A 27,013-nucleotide genomic window follows, 5' to 3' on the forward strand; every position below is an offset into this window, starting at 1 on the left:
AAGATTGAAGACTTTATTCATCCTGTTCTCCGTTTGGTGGAATTGATTCATTTCTACTATTGTCACAATGTATATTTATATTGCACACATTTGAACTTTATTTTAAGTTTTCTTTGCACATTTGAAATTTTGCATTTTTTGCAAAATTCTATGCACTTTATGGATATTAATATCTTTTGATATACACAACTGTATATGATTATATGCAACTATTTCATTAGGTGCTTGTTGCTTAGAAGCACAGCACTTTTCTTTTCCTTTTTTTTTTTTTTCTTTTTTTCAGTCCTTTTACAACATTGTTGTGTTATAGTGCTTGCAGCTGTTTTTTGACAGTGGTGCAGTAATTTGTATTTATATTTACACACAACATAACCACCTACCACTAACTCCACTCCCCATGCTAAGGGAACCCTACAACTGTTACTACCCCCCCCCCCATCACCCCAGCAAGGGGCAGCCTAAATTTGCTCCCTGGGGGGTAGGTGGGAGGAGCCAGGAGACCTTGCTGACTGCTGAGGGAGGGGTTAACCTATAGGTGTTAACTTATAGGCGTTAAGCCCCGTACACACGTACCGATTGTCGGCCGCAAATATTCGGCCGATCGGCCGATTGTAGGCTTGTTAGTATGATGCTTCCGACAGCGCATTTTCAGCCGAACAGAATCTGTCCTGCAGGCATTAAAATTTTTGTAGGCCGACAACAGAACGGCCGATTGTGCGTCAGTCAGTACAGATTTCGGCCGACAATCAGCAGATTTGCAAGACTGGGCATGTTCAGAGAAGAAAAGACACAAAGTTAACCATCACATGACATCACTTCTGCAGTCGGCTGTTGGCCGACAAAATTCGTGTGCAGTCTTTTGCACTTTTCAGCGGACAGGACAGCCCTGGACAAAAGACGGCCGATCGTTCGGCCGACGATCGGTACGTATGTACAGGGCTTTAGGGTGGAATTTGTCAGATGGGGAGTTGTCAGACATCACTATGTTATTACTCTTTTATTGAGTGGGAGCATCTCTCAGATGTTTCCCCCGGAGGGGGGTTGGGGTTGTGACTTAGCTGATCTCCAAAATGATACCAGCCCTGGGTCTCCTCTCCTGCTGATCCCCTTTGTTACAAGTGCCGGAATCTGCCTACTCCCAGCACCTGCAGTCCTGCCGAACCACTTCCCCAGGACTCTGCCCAGGCCAGCCCAAGAAAGTCAGATCTCTAGTCCCACCAATAATCTGTGTTGTCGCCGGACTCTGCCTGCCCCTGGAAAGTTAGCATATGCGGTTAAGTGCTCAGGTCAACCGAGAGATGCAGGGAGCGCCCGTGCTAAAGCTCTCCTTCCTGTCACATTAATGGAGCTTAATGCTGGCGAATCCAGGTTGGGAGTTAGACTGGCATGCTGGGTGATTAGGGTGTGCCCAGGCACACCCTGTGCACACACCTATGGGTGCAGGTGTCACCAGGAAGATGCAGAACAAGAATTTTATCTGTTAAATATTAGTTCTTTTGTCAGCATTAGTGATTGATCCCCTCATTTTTCTGTTCTGATGACACTACCAGAAATAATAATAATAAAAAAAAAGAAAACCCTGACCGATGTTCTGATCCTTCCGTGGTACATATAAAGAGTGGGCTTGAGAATGGCTAAAAACATACTTGACCAGATTAAATTTAGGTTTAAAAGTATCTTAATTCCTAACTTAAAGGAGTATATACAGTAATATATCGATCGGTTTTAGTATTTTGCTATCTTTTTCCTTTTCACTCGGCCTGTTTTACCTCAGAGAGCTGACCAAAATCTGTTCAAGGATGATCCTAGATGCTACTTCTAAAAAATGGAAGTGGCTTTAATAGTATTGGTGTGTAGCGACTACAGATGCGTGCTCACACACACTCGCGTTCATACAACGTACTGTTATCACTGCTTCCTTTTGTAATATGTGCAAGTCTGCTGTCTGACATGTCACATCTGACACTGTTTTTATGTCTCTAGGCTTCAGCTTCAGTTGCTATCCCCAAGGAACACCACCGTTTTGTGATCGGTAAGAACGGAGAAAAGTTGCAGGACCTGGAATTGAAAACCGCTACCAAGATTCAAATCCCCCGGCCCGAGGATGCCAGTAACCAGATTAAGATCACTGGCACCAAAGAGGGCATTGAAAAAGCCCGGCATGAGATTCTGCTCATCTCAGCCGAGCAGGTGAGAAACTGCCATGGGAAAATATATAAAATTTATAGTGTTGCCTTTTAATTTTATATGTAAACCATTTGGATTTCTAATCGCCTGGATTTTCTTACCCATCAGGATAAACGAGCAGTGGAACGTTTAGAAGTCGAAAAGGCCTACCACCCTTTTATTGCTGGACCTTACAACAAGACCGTTAATGAGCTCATGCATGAAACTGGAACAAGAATTAACATCCCACCACCAAGCGTCAACAAGACTGAGATCGTGTGCACTGGAGAGAAGGATCAGTTAGCCCAGGCTGTAGCAAAAATCCGGCAAATTTATGAAGAGAAGGTGAGATCTTGTCGGATGCCCCTATGAATTCTTAATTAAGTTAAAGATAGCTGTTTAGGCCACTGAGTTAAAGCGTATATTCCCCTAAAGCATGTTATACAGCACAGTGCTTGTGCTGTCATTTGGTCCCTTTGTATCGCCTTAAAAAACCTGGCTGATCATACTAGTTTCTACCTTCCCCTCTGTAAACTGACCATGGTAAATCATGGCTGCTGACACCGTAGTCGGTTTACATGCCTCCGTCATCCACAGCCCTGTAATATCCTCTCTCCCTCCTCACCTCCCTGCCTGTCTCCTTCTGTCAGTGCCCCCCTCCTCCTGCTGCTCTTATATTTAATTTAAAATCATGCCATCCCCTCTGTAATATAAAAAGTATCCCTGTTCTAGAAAAAATATGCTGATCTGTACCTAAATCGGAGCGTCTCCCGGCAATCACGTGACCTCTCGGGTCTCTTTCCTCTTCCCCCCCCCCCCCCCCTCCTCCCCAGCTGACTTCACCGGTAGTGCTCTGGGCCGCCCTCTGGAGCTGTCAGCCGGGCAGAGAGCCGAGGGGTCAGCTGAGTGCCAGTAGCCGCTCTGACTTGGGTATAGATTGGTATATTTTTTCTATAACACAGGCACACTTGTAGTTATAAAACCATGGCATCCCCTCTGTAATATAGGTGTCTTTAACCACTTGACCTCTGGAAGGTGGAAGGTTTAGCCCCCCCCCTTCATGACAGGCTATTTTTGCGATCTAGCACTGTTAATTTAACTGACAATTGCACTGTACAAAAATAACATTTGTCTTTCCCCCCCCACCACAAATAGAGCTTTCTCTTGGTGGTGTTTGATCACCTCTGACCATTTTAATACAAAAAAAAAAAATTACTTTCAGCTATAAAATACATCCAATTAAAAAAAATGTAAAAAAATCAATTTTTTTGTATCAATTTAGGCCAATATTCTGCTACATATTTTTGGTTAAAAAAAATTCCAATTGTATATTGTTTTGCGCAAAAGTTATAGCACCTACAAATTATGGGATATTTTTAATTTTTTTTTTTTAAACTAGTCATTGCAGCGATCTGCAACTTATAGCGGGATGATATCAGCAGACAAATCGGACACCCAACCAACACTTTTTGGGGATCAGTGTTAAAAAATAGCTGTACTAATACTGGCTGAGAAGGGGTTAACTGTGTGCCTAGACTGTGCTCACCGTGGGGGAGGGGCTTTGATTAGGGTAAGGCACAGATCGGTGTTCCTGCTTAGCAGAGACATAGTAGAAGTACCTTCCCTTCTGACAGAATGACAATGTGCCTTGTTTACATAGGTACGTTATCTGGTACACAGTGGCCGCCCTGCCTCAAAAAATGTACAGTGGGTGGTCTGCGAGTGGTTAAGAGAAACTAGCTTTATTATATCCACAATATAACTTCCAAAAAACGTATTTCTGTAAAAAGGTTTGTGCCCCCACATTATTATTTGTTATTATTATTCAGAAGGTTACAATCATTTTAAAGCTTCATATGGCCACTCCTTAGCTTTTTCACACTTGCATTTAATTTTATAGCAGCCTAAAAGCGCATTAACGCACCTAACGTTAACATTTAGGATGTGTTGTATAGGCGTTCATGTTGTCAGGCAACACTTCTCAAACTCCCTGGGTGTTTGGCTTTTTTTTTTTTTTTTTTTTTTAACAAGGCTAAAATGGGAAATTATCACTTTTGCAACTGCAACGTAAAAACCTAGGTGCGTTTACAGTGCGTTTTTTAAGATGCGGTTGTAGTGCGTTTCAATAGAAGTAAATGGAGGCAGTTGCAAAGTGTCAACGCCTACCAAATTCTACAGGCAGCGTTTTTTGCCTCGCAGCAACGCTAGTGCTGCAGTGTGAACACCTCCATCCGCTCCCTGTTGTTGTAAAAATTTTGAGTGACATTGATAGGCTGTTGGGTTGCGTTTTTACCGCTTCCAGAATGCCTATTCTCAACGCCTGTGTGAGAGCCCTGAGTTGTGTGCACGAATGCAGATTGGTGCCTGCTAACATCCACACTTGATAAGTATTTACAGATAACCCTTTAACAACTTAAGGAGGGGGGCACCTCTCCCGCCGCCCATAAAAGTGAACATGCAGCGAATTCGCCACTGGGACCACTTTTATGTGAGAGGACCGCTGGCCGAGTAAGAAAATACTGGGGTTATGGCAGCTATCTGCATCTGCATTCTATGCATGAAGGTGAACAAACCTCTGTACAGCAGCCCCCCCCCCCCCCACCCCACTCCTGAATACTTCGGAGCCTGATCTTTCTCCAGCGCTGTGCACGGGAGCCTCGTTTCTGCTGGGTCTCTCCCTCCTCATTGGCTAAGACAGTCAGTGAGCCAATGAGAGAGAGGGGCGGGGCAGAGTTACGGCTCTGTATGTGAATGGACATGCAGAGCAGTGTTTATTTTTTTGCATATGTTTGATCATCTTCGCGATCACAGGAATTTGTGAAACTAGAAAGCTATAGGATTGCTTTAAGGTTAATCTCTGATAGGTGTTAAAATTCACTTCCGAATCCACATGGTCGATCTTTCCCAAGCCTGGACTGGTGATTTCAGCCCGTTGTCTTGTCACAGGCATGCAGAACGAACTGCGCTCCTGTGATCCACAGGAGAAGTACAGCCAAACAAACTTTTGCTGTACCTTGCATCCTTGTTCAATAAAGCCTTTCATCATGAGCCATCGCTTGGTTTGAAGCTATTTCTCTTGTGTCATGTACTTCTCCTTTGTTTAACACCATGATATTGTTTTTATTATGTTATGCCTTATTTATGCAGTAAGTTGACAGACTTGATCAAGGTTTGACTTTTTTCCTTCCTGCAGAAGAAGAAAACCACCAGCATTGCTGTGGAAGTGAGGAAGTCTCAACACAAATATGTCATTGGTCCAAAGGGCAATAGCCTGCAGGAGATTCTGGAACGCACAGGAGTGTCTGTGGAAATTCCACCTAGTGATAGCAGTTCAGAGACTGTCATCTTGCGGGGAGAACCTGAGAAACTGGGTCAGGCATTAACAGAAGTGTATGCAAAGGTAAAGACCAGTTTGTGCATGGTTTCCTTTATTTAGAGAACCGATTATCTAAGACCTTAGACATGATTGAGATCTGTCTTTCCAGGCTAACAGCTTTACAGTGGCCACTGTCTCTGCTCCATCCTGGTTGCATCGGTTCATTATTGGCAAAAAAGGACAGAACCTGGCAAAGATCACACAGCAGATACCAAAGGTGAGGTTTTCTGGATATGTTGGGTTCTCTGGTATGCCAGAATATTTTCTCCTCTGCAGTAAATTGACTTTAGCTTTATTGCACTTCTAAAATTCTGCAATGACAAATGTTCTTTGTGGTCTTTGTAGGTGCACATTGAGTTTACAGAAGGGGAAGACAAGATCTCCCTGGAGGGTCCCACAGAAGATGTTGCAGTTGCCCAACAGCAGATGGAAGTGTTAGTCAGTGACTTGGTCAGTTGCATATTTTACTACTAAATCTTACTGTTGCATTTAAAAGAATGTACTGGTGTTGCCTTGCATTATGGCTTCTTCCATATAAAATTATTTATTTTTCGTAGATCTAATCTTTTTTTTTTTTTTTTTTTTTTTCCCCCTAGATCTCTAGAATGGATTTTGCAGAGATAACCATCGATCATCGATTTCATAGGCATCTAATTGGAAAGAGCGGAACAAACAGTATGTATATTCAGTTTGTAATTTAACCATGCCAGTTTAGGTGGTGTTGGATACAATTATCCACTTTTTTCCTATAGGATTGGTGCACGTTTTTCATTTCCTAAAGAGTGTGTTAATAGATTAAGCCCTGCATGCTGCATTTGGGTGCATTGAACTGCTTTCTGCACACAAAGTGAATCAAATTAACACGGTTTTCAGGAAACTTAAGTCTTAGCTGTGCATTACGTATTGGAATGTGTTTTTGTGGTACATACGTTCTAAGAAGCAGAGATTTGTGACGGATTTACTATGTATAAACAAATCTAACCTTCATTGGTGGGCTTAATCCACTTTGAAACTGAGTCCGCCTATACTGACCAGTTGTGCAGTTTTGGCACTCAGGCCGATGTTACTAGAAACTTGTATTAGGCTGCTGTTGACCATATAAGCACCTCTGTCTTGGGACAGCCCAGTACAGGTCTCCACTAAACCTTTGTAATTTTAACTCTTCAGAGCACAGAGTAGTCTTTATGCTGCTATATGGATTCTTTCTGGCCAATTTAGTGTAGTTGTAAATCTTGGTGACCACAAAGTACTCAAAGTATCAATAAGTGAGGCAGTTTACTTTTGAATCTTATGTTGGCCATACACAAGTAGAATTTTGGTCCAATTGTTTTATTTTAAAACGTTAGTTTGATTTTCTAATGGTTAGTGGGGTTAAATTTGATCTTTTTTGACTGTAGTTATGAGAAATTTTTATTTTTTGTTTACAAACTTTTATTGAAAGGGAACAGAAAATGGTGGTACAAAGAGAATTGGTACATTAACATGACAAATAATGGTATCGCGTAGAGTAAACAGAAATAGAAAATTCTTAAGTATTTTCAAGTCCTCTCAGTCCAATATGGAAATTTGATATGAAGATAAGGACAAGGATATCAAAAATATAGTTCCTGGAAATGGGTACAGAGCAGCATCAAAAATGTTATTTAATGTTTTATTAATGTCGTGTTATCAAAGAAAATTCCATAACATTAAAGCGTTAGGCAGGAAACGTGGTGTCAAATGAAAGGGTTTTAAATGTTTAATCACCAGTACAGTAGTTAGAAAAAGAGTCTGAGTGTGTAATCCATGGGTCCCATCTATTAGTGTGAAATTTCATAGAGTTGTAAATGGTATGAAAAATTCTTTCCATAATGAGAAATGTATTCTTGTTTTTAAGTTGTGAAACCGGGAAAGAATTTGATTTCCAATGTATGGCATTCAGCCATTGTATAGCTACTGAGATAGTGTGAATTAATCTAGTGTGAGGTATGGCTAAATTAATAATTGGGGAAAAAAGTAAGCAATTAGATGGAGAAAGAGTGATGTTGGTATCTGCGATTTTCGAAAGAAAAAAATTTCCAACTGGCGAGAAATTTTTAAAGGTGCATTTCGTTTGGGAAGTTACTTTCATTCTAAAATCGAATGTTAAAAGCAAAAAAAAAAATAAATAAAAATATTTGAGGTACTTTCGAACACCGTTTTTGTTAAGTCATGAAATGTACTGAGAATCTTCGTATGAACCGTGTGTAGACAGTTTTAGAAACTTTGACAGATTGGCATGTTAACCTAAAACCTTTGAGAAAGCAGCTTAGGTGAGCAATGGGGTTTCCTTTTAGTTAACAGGATCAAGGAACAATACAAAGTGTCAGTGCGTATTCCCCAGGACAGCGAAAAGAGCAATGCAATTCGGATTGAAGGTGATCCCCAGGGTGTACAGCAAGCGAAGAAAGAGTTGCTGGAGTTGGCATCACGAATGGTAAGTTGAGCAGAATTTGAAGTTGATTATCTTCAGAAGGAATACCAGTCACTCACCACACAACGTTTTGTTTTAGGAAAATGAGCGCACAAAGGACTTGATAATTGATCAGAAGTTCCATCGCACAATAATTGGTCAAAAAGGTGAAAGAATTCGGGAGATCCGTGAGAAATTCCCTGATGTAAGATGCGGCTTATGTATATTTATTTTTTTTTTATTATAATGGTACCTTCCTTTTGTCTCCTGTAGTTTGATTAGTATTTTTTATTTTCTTCTAGGTGATCATCAATTTCCCAGATCCAACTAACAAGAGTGACATTGTACAGCTGCGTGGGCCTAAGAACGAGGTGGAGAAGTGCACGAAGTATCTCCAGAAAATGGTGACAGAGATGGTACGGGCAGATTTATGCACTTTTGCTCTCCTATGACCCAGATTCAGCTAAGAGCAGGCTAAAAACCTGCTGTCATATGACCTCCTAGATCCGCACCAGACTCTGGAAGGATTGGGACCATATTTTTGGGATCCACATGGCTTCCTCTCCAGCTCAGCGCTCCAGTGAGCGATGAAGGGGCAAAGCAGAAAGCAGTGATTGACAGTCACTGCTCTCTGCACCCAGAAGACCAAGAATTGAGCGATCAGTGGTCATGTGAATTCGTTTTTGGGATTAGAGCTGGTGGAGGACCGCTGCAGCATCATAACATTGCTGCATAATGGAGGGTGAGTATGTATAATTTTTGAATACCCCAAACTTCTCCTTTTTAAGACTCCATTCACACTAGCGCAACTTGTCAGGCGACTTGGTCGCCTGACAAGTCGCGGTCGGTCGCCCGCCATTGAATGGTACAGGACCCGTTCTAATAGGAGCGACATAAGTCGCTCCGACTTAGAAAAAGGGTCCTGTACTATGAGGCGACTTGCATTGACTTCAATTATATGAAGTCAGTGCAAGTCGCGCCGAGGTTGCGGTGCACGAGGTCACGACTTCACAGGTCGCCCCAGCAAGTCGTGTCGCCGCAGTCTGGACGGGGTCTTAATCTCGAGTCTAGCAATTAAACCTGTAAAAATATAAATATGGGCATGGTCTTTGCTGGCTTGGCATTAAGGCTGGGGTGATGTCCTTCATTAATCTGGTTATAATACCTAATGAGTCACTAAGTTATCTGTGATCTAATTTTCCTATAAATACACAATTTAATATTTGTATTGAAACTACAGAAGTACCTTTGCTGTGACAGGTAATTAATGTACACTTCTGTGGCCATCTAGAATTTGTTTTAATGGGCTAATGAGCATCTTTGGTAGGCAAGAACATGTTCTCTGCACTCCTGAAAAAATTTATTAACTGTAATGCTGGCACTTCTGAAGTCTAGGGGAAAAGTTACCGTCTTGCAGATGTTCAGGTTTCATATATCCCACTGAGATTTCATTGCAACTCCATGTTGCTTCAGTATCTCGAAATCGATACTAGTGACTCTAGGATAAAAGGATAAGCTAACCACGAAGAACATGTTACACCCATTTAGGGTGTAACATTTTCTTCCGCTTCTCACCCCCTCACTTCCCCACTCTGTGACAGCAGGCGGGGGCTCTTCTCCCCTTACCTGCTGTCAGATTTTTCAAAACAGCGTGGCTGATTGGGGCTCTGCTCTGAAATTTGAATAAACTGCAATTGTGTTGATCAGCACACTCTGTTCATTCGCCCTGCCTAAAACTCAGAAAATGACCGCTCGTATAGAGCTGCAAGCAGTGTCTGCAGGAGATGTAAACAAAAATATTCCAAGCTCTGTTAAAAAAAAAAAAAAAATCCAGAAACTGCAGCCTACAGTATATTTTGATACTATATAAAATGTGAAACCACAAAGGAGCTATGTGGCGCTATGTGTAAAACTTAAGCAAAAACATTTATATATTGTGACTTTGAAATAAAGTGCAATAGAGGATTTAAAAGACTTAGTGTTGAGTGACAGTCTTGCAATCCAATCCATGCGCTGCACATCCCCCACAATGTGTACAAAAGGCTTGCTTGCGTAAGCTTGATCATAATGGCTTTAAGAAGTAGCCTTTTCCAGAGATGAACCACAACTTCAGAGCTCCTCCAACCTCCTTGCATCAAGAAAGCCAAAAAGAATGGAGAACCCAAAGCCATTCCCTCAGCTCATCAGAGGGATTGGTATTTCATATAGAGATGCAAGACGAGACCCTTCCCATAGTGTAAAACCATAAAAGAAAAACCTTTTTTATTAGCTTAAAACTGCACTCCCAAAAGTATGAAGCATTCACAGCACTGTGTGTGATCGCAATATCTGAATGTGCCAGAATCGAAGATGGCCGCTGGTTCACATGCGTGGTGACGTGTATACTGTCTCTGCCTAACCTGTTTTGTCATATGTGGTGATGTCACGGGCTCAGGGCAGCACATTATATAGATAGATAGATAGAGAAGACACAGGGTGTATCAGTACAATATATGTAAATGCACAATCCCCCCCTAAAGGCCACCTTGAAGAAAAGCAGGTTATTCACATACTGCATCTATACTCCAAATTGCACAGTGGGAGGATCTTAAACGGGCAATGAATAGGAGTGCATTATATTCGGGGATGCGCTATGTACAGAGGGCAGTTTCAGGGGTGCTATAGGTATGGAGTGCAGGGTTTTAGGGGTGTGCTATCAGTGTGCAGGGTTCAGCTATTTCACAGGCATTCCTTGACTTTTATCCCCCATTTCTGCTCACATCTTTCTCCACAGCTTTCACCCCTTTCCTCATTCCACTCCCCCCACCAAAATCTTCTCCGCATCTCGCCTACCTGGCCCAGCTCTAGTACCTTCCAGCAGTGTAGGCCGCTCCACCTTTTCTCACTTGCAGGGAGATCATTGGTCGGCGTTTGTGCACCCAGGCACAGATGGGGACCACAGTGCAGCTTACCATGTGATGCTCCATCCCACACTCCACCTACATTCTGCATCTCCCTCATCTCCACTGGGAGTGCAGATCTGAGAGCCCCCAAGAGGAAAGCTGTCCTTGTAAACCCAGAAGGCTTCTGGGTTTACAAGTGACAGTGGTGAGCAGGAAGCAGAGGGCGAAAGATGGCAGAACGGAGTTCTGCCATGTTTCAGCTGGGAAAAAAAAAACCCTGGTGCCTGGGTCACATGAAAAGATCTGGCAGGCTGGATTCGACCTGCGGGCATTGTTTGATACGTGCTCTAAAGGATCACGTTCTATGCCTCTGCTAGCCAGCTCAAAAATCGATCGGAATTGTACAAATATGCAATCCCCTAGTGGCTACCAAGGAGGGAGCAGTTTAGCCCCACGCTGGATCTGTACTACAGAGGATAATTGTGAAAACCTGCACCCTCTTTGGCAGCCACTGGGGAATTGCATGTTTGTACAATTGGTATTGATTTTTGAGCTGGCCAGTAGGGGGCATACAACTTGATCCTTCTAGATTATAGATGCATACATGCTTTTCTTCATGGTGGTCACTGGGGGATGTGTATTTGCATAATTGTTACTGATCTGCCCTGTCTTTTCTATATATAGCATAGTGCCTTGTGTGTCCTGGGCCTCTGATGGGGTCACATGATGAAACACGTTAGGCAGAAACAGGATACACATCACCACACATGCGTGCTGGGGTACATCTTGGATTCTGGCATTTTCGTATATTGTGGTTACACACAGCACTTTGAATGCTTCATACTTTTGTGAAGGCAGTTGTAGTGAATAAAAGCTTTTATTTCGTGGTTCTACACTATGGGAATTGTCTTGTTTTAAATCTCTATATGGAATACCAATCCCTTGAAGCTGAGCTGGGGCAATGTTTTGGTCTCTGTATTCTGCTTGGCTTTTTTGGTGTTAGGAGGCTGTAGGAGCTCTAAAGTTTGACCACTGTATATGAAGGTCATAACCTTCTGGTAAGCCTTTTGCACACATGGGGTGTGCAGCACGCCATCTGTGAATTTAAGATCTCTTCACTGGCACAGCAAGGAGTTTGATTGCAAGATTATACAAAAAATGTTGTGACAAACACTTGTTTCACTTATTATAGTGTGTCTGTGTATAAATAGACATTTGTTACACAAGTTTATTTGGATTTTTTTAACTTGCACTTTAGATTTATATGAATATTGTGTGCATATTTGCCATTTATACGGTTTTTGTTTGTTTTGCATTTATATTTTTAAGTTTTCTATTGCAGTTTATTTTTGTTTTACAATATATAATTTAATTTGTAGCTTAATTTATTACATAGTGCCACACTTTGTTAGTTGCAGTGTACAGGAGCCTGCCATTGCACCTGTGATCTGCTAATCGCAGGTGCAATATTTTGCAGGCTCCGGTTTTAAAATTAATCAATTTTTTTTTTTTTAACATGTGAAAGGATGTGTATTTATTTTTAATGAAAGGTGAACCTGGCCTTTAATGCAACTTGTTCCTGCACCAGCATTTCTACAATTTTGTGGTCAGATCTGCCGGGGTTTGAGTTTCTCTGCTGGTTATGGTTACTTATTCCTGAACCAAAGCCATTGTTAAAGGTTAAGTTAAAGTAGAAGTCCAAGCAACTCCTAAGTATTCATAAACCTGCTTCCACTGCCATTCTAACTAATGTAAAGGAATGATGTCTACACCTAATCTAGGCTGAGGGTGCTCTGGTCCCATGATCAGCTCCCAGCAGCAGCTTCAGTGTAGAGGAGAGACAGCCGACAACGGATTCCCCATAGTAAGCCTATTGGTGACGTCATTGCATAGGCTCTGCAGTCTGTCTGCAATCTCTCTTCACTGATGCTGGAGAGATTTCTGTGAATGGACCAGAACGCCCTAAACGCATAGGTTAGTATAGACCTCTTTCCTTTACCGGGCAGCTACAGTAGACTTAGAATGAGGGTGGGATGTGCCCTTTCTGTTTTTTTTTTTTCTTTTTTTTTTCCTCACAGGCACCTGCAAAGCATTGCACTTGTGATCATTGGATCCAGGCTCCTGCAGAGTCTTCCTCCAGCTCGCTGCCCATACCTCCAGTACAGGCTGCCAGTTCAACGGCTGGAGGAAGGGTCAATGGACTATGAGACTATAAGTGCAATGATTTACAGTTCATTGGGATTTACAGTTCTGTGTGCCACAGTGGCAGATGGGACTTGTTTTTTTTTTTTTTCCCATACATAGTTCTCTGTGAAAGAATAACATGGCAGTAGGGGCATTGACTAATCAATTTCAGTCTGTATACAGTGCCTCCAGGCTTTATTCTCAATTTAAACAGATTAGTATTGCAACATATTACAAGTAAATAAAAAAATACTGCGTCTGCTACAACAGTGCAGTATTGTCCATTCATTGTTGTGGATACATAAACTATTATAAAAATTGAAAGTAGTTATAACAGTTCAAATCTTTGAGAAGATAAAAAAAAAGCTTTGATTTTGCTTAAGTGTGTGCTCCTAAATTAAGCTGTATAGTCATCAGAAAAATGGTTTGTATGAGGTGAAGAATATAGTAGGTGAGGGATGATCAAGGAAACCGGGGAAGGATATCATTACATCTAATTCCCACTTCCACTGCAGCAGAAATTAAAAAAATTAGAGTTTATTAGGAGGTAATCCTTGATCTGTGGCTTCTATATTTATTTTTTACCTAAATTACTTCAGTTCACAGCATTCATGATATCTGTCCAATTGGTATACTTTGGTGGTATTCATATAGAGTAGTATGTATATTGATTAGATAACCTACTTCTCCTTGCAGGTAGAAAACAGTTACACCATCTCTGTGCCGATCTTTAAGCAATTTCACAAGAACATTATTGGAAAGGGTGGTGCCAACATCAAAAAGGTATATATGTATTTTTATTTTTTTGTTTTAAAGCCTAAGTTTTACCACATTAAAAAAACACAAATCTGCACAAGGGACATGACTTGGTATTAATGTGCTGTGATCCTGTTTCATTCAAAGAAACTGTAGTTTGGTTTCTATGATCGAAGGAGCTGGATGGGAACGCCTGCTAAGTCAGGCACACTTGATGAGTGCAAATGACGGCTTCCTCCATTCTGTTAGCCCCAGCTGCCCCAAAATATTACAACGGCAGGGGGTGGGAACTGGAGCGATTGGAGGAAAATTTTAAGGAAACCAGAAGCCGGTAGCACAAGGGACGTGTTATTGGGAAGTCAAATCCCTTAGTGCTAATTGTTTTCTATTTTGACTACACTTAGGCTTTAAAAAAAGCAGTTTTACTTGTGGCTTAAATTGAAACATATTTTCTTATTCTTGTGGTGGTTTTTTTTCCATCCACCATGTTCAGATTCGTGAAGAATGTAACACTAAGATTGACCTCCCGGCTGAAAACAGTAACTCGGAAATGATTGTTATCACCGGGAAGAAAACCAACTGTGAGGCTGCACGTGATAGAATCCTGGCTATCCAGAAGGAACTGGTAAATAATTTTAAAGACTTCAATGTTGTAGCAAAATGGGAGTAGGGGAAAGGGTAGGATTAAAAATGGAGGACTGAAGGCGAAAGAGTAAGATGTAAAAAGGAGGACGGAAGGGAGTAAGAAGTAAAATGGGCAAAAGGAGGCCAAACACATTATGCTGCCAAAGCACAGAAAATAGGAAATGGTTAAATCTTTTAAGGAAGGAGACAAAACCTTTTTTAGGTACATAGCGATGGAACTTCCGTTCAGTTTTCTCTGAAATAAATTACACTAACAATAACAAATTTGGGGGATCATTTTGGTTGTAGTAATGATGGTTCATTTTCAGGATTTCTGGAGACAGAAGGTAGCAGAGGAACTGGCTTGGTTAAAGTTTAATAAAGCAATGGGTCCTGATAGTACACGCAAAGGGAGTAAGCAGAAGTGTAAATGGTACTTGGGTGGGATCCAGTTCTACAAGCTATAGTTAGCGTCTGTTCTCACAGCTGCCATGTCACTAGCAAGTCTCGAATAGTTGATGGATGTTGAAGATAGCCACGGTATTTTTCTTTGTAGGAGAGGTATAAATATCTTAACACCCACACTTCTGAAGTAGAGTGAAGATTTATTTTAATTTTGCTTTTTGTCCTTAACTCTAGGCAAACATCACAGAACTGGAGGTCAGCATTCCATCAAAATTGCACAACTCGCTAATTGGAGCCAAGGGACGCTTCATAAGATCCATCATGGAAGAGTGCGGAGGTGTACATATTCACTTCCCAAGTGAGGGCTCTGGCAGTGATACAGTGATCATCCGAGGACCAGCTCAGGATGTAGAGAGAGCCAAGAAACAGCTGCTACAGCTGGCAGAGGAGAAGGTAAGATGTAGGGTCTGTGGAAATGAATAAGGATTAGTATTAGGCATCCATTTCTCTAGTTTTTGTGGATAGTTGTATGCAGGGTTTTAGCATTTATTTGTAATTAGTGGTTCACTGGGATTAAAAAATGTAAACAGCAAGCAAGGACCTGTAAGCTACCTACATGTAGGGGTGCGTTCAATATTTGTAACTTACATCTGTTACTTACACAGGTGACTGATCTTGGTATTATAGCCAGCTGTGTGTCATATATATACATTTCCCAGCTCATCTCAAACGTTCCACGTAAAGAGATTTCACTCATCTATTGCTTACTTCCTATACTAGTTAATAGCTTGAGAGATTTTCTCCAAGTGGCACTATTGTGGGGTCTTTCTTTGGAAATCATTAACTTTATGCTGCCAATTGAAATGGTTTATTTCCTATCCGATACTGTATGCTTCTGTGACTTTGGGTAGTATTGCAAAAACTAAAAGTATTTTGCATATGCTGTAATAAAAATGTTACATATTTTGTCTTCCAGCAAATAAAGAGCTTTACCACAGAATTGCGAGCCAAGCCAGAATACCACAAATTCCTGATTGGGAAAGGTGGTGGAAACATCCGTAAAGTAAGGGACCAGACGGGAGCCCGTATCATATTTCCCACTGCTGAGGATAAAGACCAGCAGCTCATCACCATTGTGGGCACAGAGGAGGCAGTGAAGGATGCTCAGAGGGAACTTGAGCTTCTCATCAAAAGCTTGGTAAGACTTGCATTAAAAAATCTACTGTATGGCCATACCAGGAGGAGAGCTTAGTCTTGTGACCGGTCAGTTACCTGACTGGCTCTCTACCAGTCAGAGCTGTTTTGAGGCATACCAACAATAGAGTTCAGGAGTAGGGGCGGCCTGAAAGGCTTCCTATTCTAAACCAAGTGTTGATTTTGGTGGAAATAATTGGCCATATCAAAAATGAATTTTTAGTTACATAGTAGGTGAGGTTGAAAAAAGACAACAGTCCATCCAGTTCAACCTGTGTAGGTGTGTGTGGCTGCAATCATCTCACATACCCCTGAATGTTCTGATCCTTGAGATGTACGTCTAATAGTCTTTTGAAAGCCACCATACTACCCGCAGAAACCACCTCTTGTGGTAGAGAATTCCACAATCTTGTAGCCCTAACCGTAAAGAACCCCCCACGTTGCCTGAGGTTAAAACGCTTCTCCTCTAATCGCACTGTATGCCCCCGAGTCCTCATGCAATCCCTTTGACTGAACAGCTTTTTTTCTAAGCGGAGATCCCCATTGAGATATTTAAAAATTGCTATCATGTCCCCCCTCAGGCGTCTCTTCTCCAGGGAGAATAAATCAAGCGATTAGACGCTCTTCATAATTAAGGTCCTCCAATCCCCTAATTAGTTTAGTTGCCCTTCTCTGGACTCTCTCCAGCTCCAACACATCCCTCCTGCGGACTGGCGACCAGAACTGGACAGAATACTCCAGATGCTGTCGGACCAGAGTTTTATAAAGTGGAAGGATTATAGACTTATCTCTGGAATACATCCCTTTCTTTATGCATGCTAATATTCCAAGTCGTTGCCCACTCCGTTATTTTGTCCAGGTCATCCTGTAGGATATCTGCTTCATGCTGTGCAGTTATTGCCCTGCCCAATTTTGTGTCATCTGCAAAAACTGATATCGAACTACTGATCCCGTCCTCGATGCGGTTTATGAATAAATTGAACAAGGTTGGTCCCAGGACTGAGCCTTGGGGGACCCCGCTTACTACCTCAGACCAGTCTGAGTATGCGCTGTTTATTATCACCCTTTGGACACGCCCTTTTAGCCAGTTCCGTATCCAAGAGCTGCTGTCGATACCTGCAGACCTTATTTTATAAATTAAGCGCTTATGGGGAACTGTATCAAACGCCTTAGTGAAATCTAAGTACACCACATCCACTGGTCTGCCCCTATCTAGCTCACAGCTCACCTCCTCTTAGAATGTTGAGATTGGTTTGACAAGAACGCCCACTTGTAAACCCATGCTGGTTACTGCTGATGCTGTTGTCTTTAGCAAACTCTACTATATAGTCCCTTATCTCCTCCAGAAGTTTACATACTACTGATGTCAGACTGACAGGCCTATAATTTCCCGATATATGCCTCTGACCCTTTTTGAATATCGGAATCACGTTTGCTTTCCTCCACTCCCCTGGTACATCTCCTGTCCTAATACTGTCAGCAAAGATCAGGAACAGTGGTCTAGATATAACCTTACTGAGTTCCTTGAGTACTCTCGGATGTACACCATCCGGGCCTGGTGATTTGTTTGTGTTAAGTTTATCCAGCCTTTCCCTGATTTCACCCTCAGTTAACCATAGTGGCAAGTCCTGTGTATTACCACTAACCATACAGTCATGGTCAGTGTACCCCTTTGTTTCCTGTGTAAATACTGATGAGAAAAAAGCATTCAGCACGGTTGCTTTTTCAGTGTCCTCTGTAACCATCCTCCCATCATCGTTAATTATGTGTGCAATATGCTCTGCCCTAGTTTTTTTTGCTGTTGATATATTTAAAGAATTTTTTGTTTTTTGTTTTTTACTATCCTGCGCTATTTGTCTCTCAAAGTTTTTTAGCCATCTTGATTTCGTGTTTACTCTTCTTATTTGCCTCCTTGTATTGGTTGAAAGCCGATACTGTGCCCTCTGATTTATATTTCCTGAAGGCCAATTTTTTACCCCAAATAAGTTTTTTAACGCTACGGTTTAGCCAGCCAGGTTTGGCTTTCTCTTCTAAATTTATTTCCCATAGGAATGCACTGCAAGATGCATTTGCTTTAATATGTTCCTAAAGCATTCCCATTTTTCCTCTGTGGTCAGTGATCCCAGGGTTTGGTCCCAGTTTACCCTTTTCATCAATGAGTACAATTTTGGAAAGTTTGCCCTTCTGAAGTTAAGGGTTGCTATATTGTTGTTTACGCTAAATGTGTTCATCCTGTGATCACTAGAGCCCAGGTAGTCCTGCACTCCTACCTCCGAGATTAGGTCTGGGTCATTAGTGATCAATATATCCAGGATTGCGTTTTCTCTAGTAGGAGAATCCACCAACTGTGACGTGTAATTATCCTGTAAGGTTTCCGTGAATAGACGGCCTTCTGTGAGTGTGTAGTCCCCTCTCCCCAGTCAATGTCGGGATAATTGAAGTCCCCCAATATGATGACTGATCCTAGCTTTTCCACTTTACCCAATAGTGCTAAAAATTCCAGCTCTACCTCCTCCCCTTGTTTAGGTGGCCTATAGCAAACCCCCACAATTACTTTTCCCTTTTCTCCTTCCCTATGGAGTTCTACCCACACGGATTCTAACTCCATACTCATCCCTTCCGTAATGTCACTCCTCTCAATCACCCTTACATTGTTCTTGACGTAGAGACATACCCCTCCCCCTCTTTTTCCTACCCTGTCCTTTTGGTACACCGAATACCCTTGGATATTTGCCAGCCAGTCATGTGAGGGGTCGAATCAAGTCTCCGCTATTCCCACAAGGTCTATGTCCTCCACATGTACTAATATATTTCCAACTCATCCATTTTATTAGCTAGGCTCCTGGCATTAGCATATACCCCTCTTGGTTTTACTGAAGTTAAACGTGATTGGTGGTTATGTTCCTTTTTGGTCTGAGGTTCTCCCGCACAGACCTACATATTGACGTTGTGGACCTACTGTTGCTGCTGACCCTACAACTGCCTTCAGTCCTTTGCTCCCTCCTACCTGACTCCACTTCTGAGCCCTTCCCCCCCGTCTCCTAGTTTAAAAGCCCCTCCAACTTGGTGGCCATCTTTCTCCCCAAAAGAGCTGTACAGTCCCCATTAAGGTGCGGGCCCATCCTTACTAAAGAGCCGGTAGCCGACTGAGAAGTCAGCCCATAAATATTGCTCTAATTTCTATCCAAAAATACAATGGCTTCAATTTAAATAACAGCTATACTAAAATGATTCTGTCCACCACTCAGTGGCTTCAAAAGGTAGATATCTGTTTTATGGAGGAGCTATCCCAAATTTTCCACCTAACTTCTACCCATCCCCCCCCCCCCCCCTCATGTCTCATACCCTCTTTTCTTTGTTTGCCTGTAAACCTATGTTAACCCACATGGAGAGTTATTGTTTTCCATACTGAATTATCAGAATGTTGATTGGATAACCTCATATAATTACTGGTTGTTTTCTACACTGTGTACAACCCAAAAACACAGCTGTAAATTGTCTGTTCTTGTGTTCTTTACCTTCGTATCCATGGTGATTGGTGCTAAAAAAAATGTTGGGTGGCGTAAACAAAAGCCAAAAACTCACATCTGTGGAAGAACAATTGCATGCAATACACAGCGTGCCACTGCCCGGGACGCCTTGAGTTCCACGGGACGAGAAGCCGGAAAGCGGAAATGACCAACGCAATGATGATCAAAGCCCTACACTTTGAGAACCACACGTTCAATCACATGAGGCAAAAAAAATATATATATTCGCTAAAATTAAAAGTGGGAGGGTTCGGGGCACAGAGGACAATCTAAAACAAGCCAACTAGAGCTCTCAGCCCCAATCATACTTTTCAAAACTTTAAGGAACTAATAGACACCCATTAGTTCACTTCATGAAAAGTGGTGTTTTTTTTAATTTTTTTCATTTATAATATATTTGACCGTTTTAACATGTTAAAACTTTGTGGTTGCTGCACCTCTTATAGACTGTCCAGCACTGCTTAGTATAAGGTTTACTGTACAAGCTTTTTTTGTACAAATATTTTTATGAAATATTGAACAGAAAAAAAAATCCGCCATGGACTAGAAATGAGCATGTGTGAATGTGTATACATAAGAAAAGATGCAACAACTTGTCATCTTGCCCCTGGCAACTCTTCGCTACCTTTAATTCTCGACTCTGTCCTCCACTACCTCCTCTCACTGACTCACTCACTGCCCAGGAGATTGCCAACCACTTTAAACAGAAGATTAATACAATTCGTGAGGAAATCATTGCTGTTCAGATACCTTCCATGCTTCACACTTCATGCCCACAGGTGCAATCACTACTTCCCTCATTCAACCCCACTACTATATATGAGGTTGCTAAACTACTTGCTAACGTCCACTTAACCACCTGTCCTCTGGATCCTGTTCCCTCTCAAATGCTACGTTCACCCTCTGGCCCTATTCTACGCTCTCTAACCCACATCTTCAATCTCTCCCTCTCTTCTGGCATCTTCCCCCAACTCTCTAAAACATGCACTAGTCAGTCCCATACATAAAAAGCCCTCACTGGACCCAATCGATCTTAACAAACTACGCCCTATTTCCTTGCTCCCCTTTTTATCCAAACTCCTTGAACGTCTGGTCTACAACCGACCACCTTGCTGAGAATAGCCTCCTTGATCCCTTTCAGTCTGGATTTCGGCCTCAACACTCCACTGAAACTGCTCTCCTAAAACTGACAAACGATCTACTAACTGCCAAAACCAATGGACACTATTCTGTACTCCTACTCCCGGACCTTTCTGCTGCCTTTAATACGGTTGACCATCCCCCTCCTCCTCAAACTCCACGCCTTTGGTCTCCGTGACTGTACTCTTCACTGGTTATCTTCCTACTTATCCAACCGCACCTTTAGCGTTACTTAAAATTCTACTTCCTCCTCTCCTCTCCTCTTCCTTTTTCTGTTGGGGTCCCCCAAGGCTCTGTTCTCGGACCCCTCCTATTTCAATCTACACGTCCTCTCTAGGTCAGCTGATAGCCTCCCACGGCTTCCAATACTGTCTCTATGCTGACGATACTCGAATCTATTTATCCACCCCTCAGCTCTCTCCCTCAGTCTCCTCACGTATCACTAATCTACTATCTATCAGTCTGTATGTCACACCATTACCTCAAACTCAATCCGTCCAAAACCGAGCTTATAATCTTTCCTCCACCACATGCCCCTTCCCCTGATCTCTGTCAATATGGATAGCATTACTATCAGCCCATCCCCGCATGCCAAGGTCCCAGGGGTTGTTCTGGACTCTGAACTCTTTTAAGACCCACAGCCAATCACTGTCCAAATCTTGCCGCCTCAACTTCCGCAACATCTCCAAAATACGCCCCTTTCTAACCAAAGACACAACAAAGCTCCTAGTTCATTCCCTGGTCATTTCGCGCCTCGACTACTGCAATTACCTTCTCATTGGCTTACCCCCTACACAGGCTATCCCCCCTTCAATCCATCATGAATGCTGCCGCCAGACTCATCCACCTTACCAATCGCTCAGTGTCTGCTGCTCCTCTGTCAAGCCCTCCACTGGCTTCCGCTCACCCAACAAATTAAATTCAAAATACTAACAACATCTTACTAAAGCCATCCACAACTTAACCCCCAGCTACATCACTAGCCTAGTCTCAAAACTCCTTATCCTTATCTGTCCGATTTATCTCCTACTCTTAGCTTTTAGACGATCTCTGAAAACCCTCCTCTTCAGAGAAGCCTATCCTACCCAAACCTGACAACTGTACCTCCATTTTCTCCATCAGCTCACCCCCCACAGCTATTTCCTTTTTGTTTCACTTGACCCCCCCTTCTAGAGTGTAAGCTCTAATGAGCAGGGCCATCTAAATCCTCCTGTATTGAATTGTATTGTAACTGTATTGTCTTCCCTCATATTGTAAAGCGCTTCACAAACTGTCGGCGCTATATAAATCCTGTATAATTCTAAAAAGAGATCTGTACAATGACCTATAGATATAATGGATGGATAGAGGGGCGTGTGTGTGTGTGCATGTATGTGTGTGTATATGTATGTATGTGTGTATATGTATATATGTGTATATATATATATATATATATATATATATATATATATATATATATATATATATATATATATATATATATATATATATATATATATAATTAGTACAGACCAAAAGTTTGGACACACCTTCCCATTCAAAGAGTTTTCTTTATTTTCATGACTATGAAAATTGTAGAGTCACCTGAAATGGTTTTCACTTCACAGGCGTGCCCTGTCAGGTTTAAGAAGTGTGATTTCTTGCCTTATAAATGAGGTTGGGACCATCAGTTGTGTTGTGCAGAAGTCAGGTGGCTACACAACTGATAGTCCTACTGAATAGACTGTTAGAATTTGCATTATGGCAAGAAAAAAGCAGCCAAGTACAGGAAAATGAGTGGCCATCATTACTTTAAGAAATGAAGGTCAATCAGTCAGAAAAATTGGGAAAACTTTGAAAGTGTCCCCAAGTGAAGTCACAAAAACCATTAAGCGCTACAAAGAAACTGGCTCACATGTGGACCGCCCCAGGAAAGGAAGACCAAGAGTCACCTCTGCTGCAGAAGATAAGTTCATCCGAGTCACCAGCCTCAGAAAACGCAGGTTAACGGCAGCTCAGATTAGAGACCAGGTCAATGGCACACGGAGTTGTAGCAGCAGACCCATCTCTAGAACAACTGTTAAGAGGAGACTGTGTGAATCAGGGCTTCATGGTAGAATATCTGCTAGGAAACCACTGCTAAAGAAAGGCAACAAGCAGAAGAGACTTGTTTGGGCTAAAGAACACAAGGAATGGACATTAGACCAGTGGAAATCTGTGCTTTGGTCTGATGAGTCCAAATTTGTACGATGCAGAAAAGGTGAACGGATGGACTCTACATGCCTGGTTCCCACCGTGAAGCATGGAGGAGGAGGTGTGATGGTGTGGGGGTGCTTTGCTGGTGACACTGTTGGGGATTTATTCAAGATTGAAGGCATACGAAACCAGCATGGCTACCACAGCATCTTGCAGCGGCATGCTATTCCATCCGGTTTGCGTTTTAGTTGGACCATCATTTATTTTTCAACTGGACAATGACCCCAAACACACCTCCAGGCTGTGTAAGGGCTATTTGACCAAGGAGAGTGAAGGCAAAAGGGCCAACAAGTGCTAAGCATCTCTGGGAATTTCAAGACTGTTGGAAGACCATTTCAGGTGACTACCTCTTGAAGTGTGACTCTACAATTTTCATAGTCTTGAAAATAAAGAAAACTTTGAGAAGGTGTCCAAACTTTTGGTCTGTAGTGTATGTATGTGTGTGTGTGTGTATATGTATATGTGTGTATATATATATATATATATATATATATATATATATATATAATCTCAATTTCAAGTCAAGCTACTAGCCAAGCCTTTAGAGTTGCTTGCCACTTGTTGCCCCACCCAAACCCTACCCTGCTCCACCCCTAAACATGCCCTCGTAAAATAGCTCTTAAACGTGCCCCCTTTCAATGCAGAGTGACCACAGCGTGCCCCCTTTCAATGCAGAGTGACCACAGCGTGCCGATAGAGCAGTGCACTTGCCTGATGCAGCGGCGGCTTCTCCTCAATCCTCCGTCTCCCGAGTCGTCCTCCTCCTTGGCCAATGGCAATTGTTCACCTTTCGGCCAATCAGGAAACGGGTCTCAGACCCGCTTCCTGATTGGCCAGGAGGAGGATCCATGTGACAATATATTAATTTGCTATTGTCACACAATGGGTGGGCTCAGGGTGCACTGCTCTGCGCCCCGGGTCCACCCTTTTCTGAAGCCAACGCACCGGCCGCCACTGATGCTCACGCTGCGAGCCTGTGAGGGGCGGGGACATTCAGGAGGTGGAGAGGAGCTGTACGAAAGAATGCAGGCTGCGCTGTGAACGGCGGCGGCAAGCACGAATACATTCCCCATACAGCACAGCCCTTACTCGCCATCCTCATAATTCCACTCGCAAAATGCGAGCAGGCGAGTGGAATTTTTGAGGGCTGTGTGTGTATAGATATATAGATATACAGCTGCTGCAAGAAAAAGTATGTGAACCCTTTGGAATATGTATTTCTGCACAAATTGGTCATAAAATGTGATCTGATCATCGAAGTCACAGCAATAGACAATCGCAGTCTGCTTAAACTAATAACGCACAAAGAATGAAATGTTGCCATGTTTTTATTGAACACACCATGTAAACATTTACAGTGCAGGTGGAAAAAAGTATGTGAACCCTTGGGTTTAATAACTGGTTGAACCTCCTTTTGGCAGCAATAACTTCAACCAAATGTTAGCTGTAGTTGCAGATCAGACGTGCACGACGGTCAGGAGTAGTAATTGACCATTCCTCTTTACGAACTGTTTCAGTTCAGCAATATTCTTGGGATGTCTGGTGTGAATCGCTTTCTTGAGGTCATGCCACAGCATCTCAATCAGGTTGAGGTCAGGACTCTGACTGGGCCACTTCAGAAGGCGTATTTTCTTCTGTTTAAGCCATTCTGTTGTTGATTTACTTCTATGCTTTGGGTCATTGTCCTGTTGCAACATCTTGTGTTGAGCTTCAGCTGGTAGACAGATGGCCTTAAGTTCTCCTGCAAAATGTCTTGATAAACTTGGGAATTTTTCCTTCGATGATAGCAATCCGTCCAGGCCCTGACGCAGCAAAGCAGCCCCAAACCATGATGCCCTCACCACCATACTTCACAGTTGGGATGAGGTTTTGATGTTGGTGTGCTGTGCCTCTTTTTCGCCACACATAGTGTTGTGTGTTTCTTCCAAACTACTCAACTTTGGTTTCATCTGTCCACAGAATATTTTGCCAGTACTGCTGTGGAACATCCAGGTGCTCTTGTGCAAACTGTAAACATGCAACAATGTTTTGTTTGGACAGCAGTGGCTTCCTCTTTGGTATCCTCCCATGAAATCCATTCTTGTTTAGTGTTTTACGTATTGTAAATTTGCTAACAGGGATGTTGGCGTTTGCCAGTGACTTTTGTAAGTCTTTAGCTGACACTCTAGGATTCTTCTTCACCTCATTGAGCAGTCTGCGCTGTGCTCTTGCAGTCATCTTTACAGGACGGCCACTCCTAGGGAGAGTAGCAGCAGTGCTGAACTTTCTCCAGTTATAGACAATTTGTCGTACCGTGGACTGATGAACAGCAAGGCTTTTGGAGATGCTTTTATAACCCTTTCCAGCTTTATGCAAGTCAACAATTCTTAATCGTAGGTCTTCTGAGAGCTCTTTTGTGCGAGGCATCATTCGCATCAGGCAATGCTTCTTGTGAAAAGCAAACCCAGAACTGGTGTGTTTTTTTTATAGGGCAGGGCTGCTGTAACCAACACCTCCAATCTCATTGGACTCCAGTTGGCTGACATCTCACTCCAATTGGTTCTTGGAGATGTCATTAGTCTAGGGGTTCACATACTTTTTCTACCTGCACTGTTAATGTTTACATGGTGTGTTCAATAAAAGCATGGCAACCTTTTATTGTGTGTTATTAGTTTAAGCAGACTGTGATTATCTATTGTTGTGACTTGGATTATAAGCAGACTGTGATTATATATTGTTGTGACTTGGATATGGGTATGGAGATTATATATATATATATATATATATATATATATATATATATATATGTATGTATTTAATTTTTTTTTTTTTTTTTAGGATAACGTTGTAGAGGATTCAATGTCTGTGGATCCTAAACACCATCGTTACTTTGTGATCCGGAGAGGACAAGTACTGCGTGATATCGCAGATGAATATGGTGGTGTAGCTGTCAGCTTTCCTCGCTCTGGTGTACAGAGTGATCGTGTTACCCTGAAAGGTGCAAAAGAATGTGTTGAAGCTGCAAAGAAGAAGATCCTAGACATTATTGAGGACTTGGTAAGATTCAGTTGACCAACTTGTTGCAATCTGTGTAGCATTTCTGCAGAACTGTAGCAATAATGTGGTGGTTATTACTATTATCCAGGAGGCTCAAGTGACCATTGAGTGCATGATTCCTCAAAAATTCCATCGCTCTATAATGGGACCTAAAGGCTCTAGAATCCAGCAGATTACTAGAGAGCATGGCGTGCAGATAAAATTTCCTGATCGAGAGGAGAACCCTCAGGGAGGTAACAAAAGCTCACCGCTAGTGCTGTAGAATGAAAACCAATGTAATTGGACATGGGCTTTCTCCAACTCCTTCTGCTTTTCTTTTTGCTAGCACCCAATGCCGAGTCACCAGCACAAGAGAATGGGGAGGAAGGATTAGAGGCTAAAGTTGCTCCTGAGCCTGGCTCACCTAAGAAGTGTGACATCATATTGATATCTGGCCGGAAGGAGAGATGTGATGGAGCCAGTGAAGCACTGAGGGTAAGTGATCACGGTTTTTCATCAGTCATTTTTTTGAACGTTTACCTCCTATGCCATGCGAAGTAACTCCTTGTGTTTTAACTGCTTGTTACTTTTCTAACTTTAGTCTATCCTTTCTGCAGGCACTTGTACCTGTCAGTATTGAAGTAGAGGTCCCATATGATCTTCATCGTTACATCATTGGACAGAAGGGGTCTGGCATTCGCAAGATGATGGATGAGTTTGAGGTAGGTATATTTGTAAAACAGACTTCTAAAGTCCTCTATGAATCATCTGCTTTTTATAATGCTCAATGGCAAAGGAAGATTAAGGCTGCATTTATCTGTAGCTTGTGATTTTTTTTTTTTATTTTTTTATTATATTTTTGCCATTGTTTACCTAGAACATTTAGTTTGAGACTAGAAAAGTTAGTCCAAAAACAAGTCTTGTTTGGGCTCCTAATATAATTTTAATGCGGTCACTCTTTGGGTATTCAAGCATCTGCAGGTGCTGTAGCTGCTTAAATACAGTAGCTGGCAGTGGAAGTGCCTTAATCTACACTGTTATAGTTGGAGAAATCTGTGCGGGTATGGCTAGCCTG

The 27,013-nt window shown here is 42.2% G+C and overlaps 1 protein-coding gene across 1 annotated transcript in view; it reads left to right on the plus strand.

Moving 5' to 3' along the window:
* HDLBP (high density lipoprotein binding protein) overlaps window positions 1-27,013 on the plus strand; it is a 73,759-nt gene that overhangs the window by 38,691 nt on the left and 8,055 nt on the right. The window contains exons 6-22 of the mRNA XM_082249010.1: window positions 1,984-2,190; window positions 2,296-2,511; window positions 5,360-5,566; window positions 5,652-5,759; window positions 5,888-5,992; window positions 6,139-6,217; window positions 7,858-7,997; window positions 8,074-8,178; window positions 8,276-8,389; window positions 13,736-13,822; window positions 14,289-14,420; window positions 15,059-15,277; window positions 15,801-16,022; window positions 25,741-25,959; window positions 26,048-26,192; window positions 26,285-26,433; window positions 26,556-26,660. Coding sequence (XP_082105136.1) covers window positions 1,984-2,190; window positions 2,296-2,511; window positions 5,360-5,566; window positions 5,652-5,759; window positions 5,888-5,992; window positions 6,139-6,217; window positions 7,858-7,997; window positions 8,074-8,178; window positions 8,276-8,389; window positions 13,736-13,822; window positions 14,289-14,420; window positions 15,059-15,277; window positions 15,801-16,022; window positions 25,741-25,959; window positions 26,048-26,192; window positions 26,285-26,433; window positions 26,556-26,660 — 2,559 coding nt within the window. The remainder of the gene's footprint in view (window positions 1-1,983; window positions 2,191-2,295; window positions 2,512-5,359; window positions 5,567-5,651; window positions 5,760-5,887; window positions 5,993-6,138; window positions 6,218-7,857; window positions 7,998-8,073; window positions 8,179-8,275; window positions 8,390-13,735; window positions 13,823-14,288; window positions 14,421-15,058; window positions 15,278-15,800; window positions 16,023-25,740; window positions 25,960-26,047; window positions 26,193-26,284; window positions 26,434-26,555; window positions 26,661-27,013) is intronic.

This window comes from Pelophylax lessonae (genome assembly GCF_965119305.1).
Source record: "Pelophylax lessonae genome assembly, chromosome: 3".
Classification (NCBI taxonomy): domain Eukaryota; kingdom Metazoa; phylum Chordata; class Amphibia; order Anura; family Ranidae; genus Pelophylax; species Pelophylax lessonae.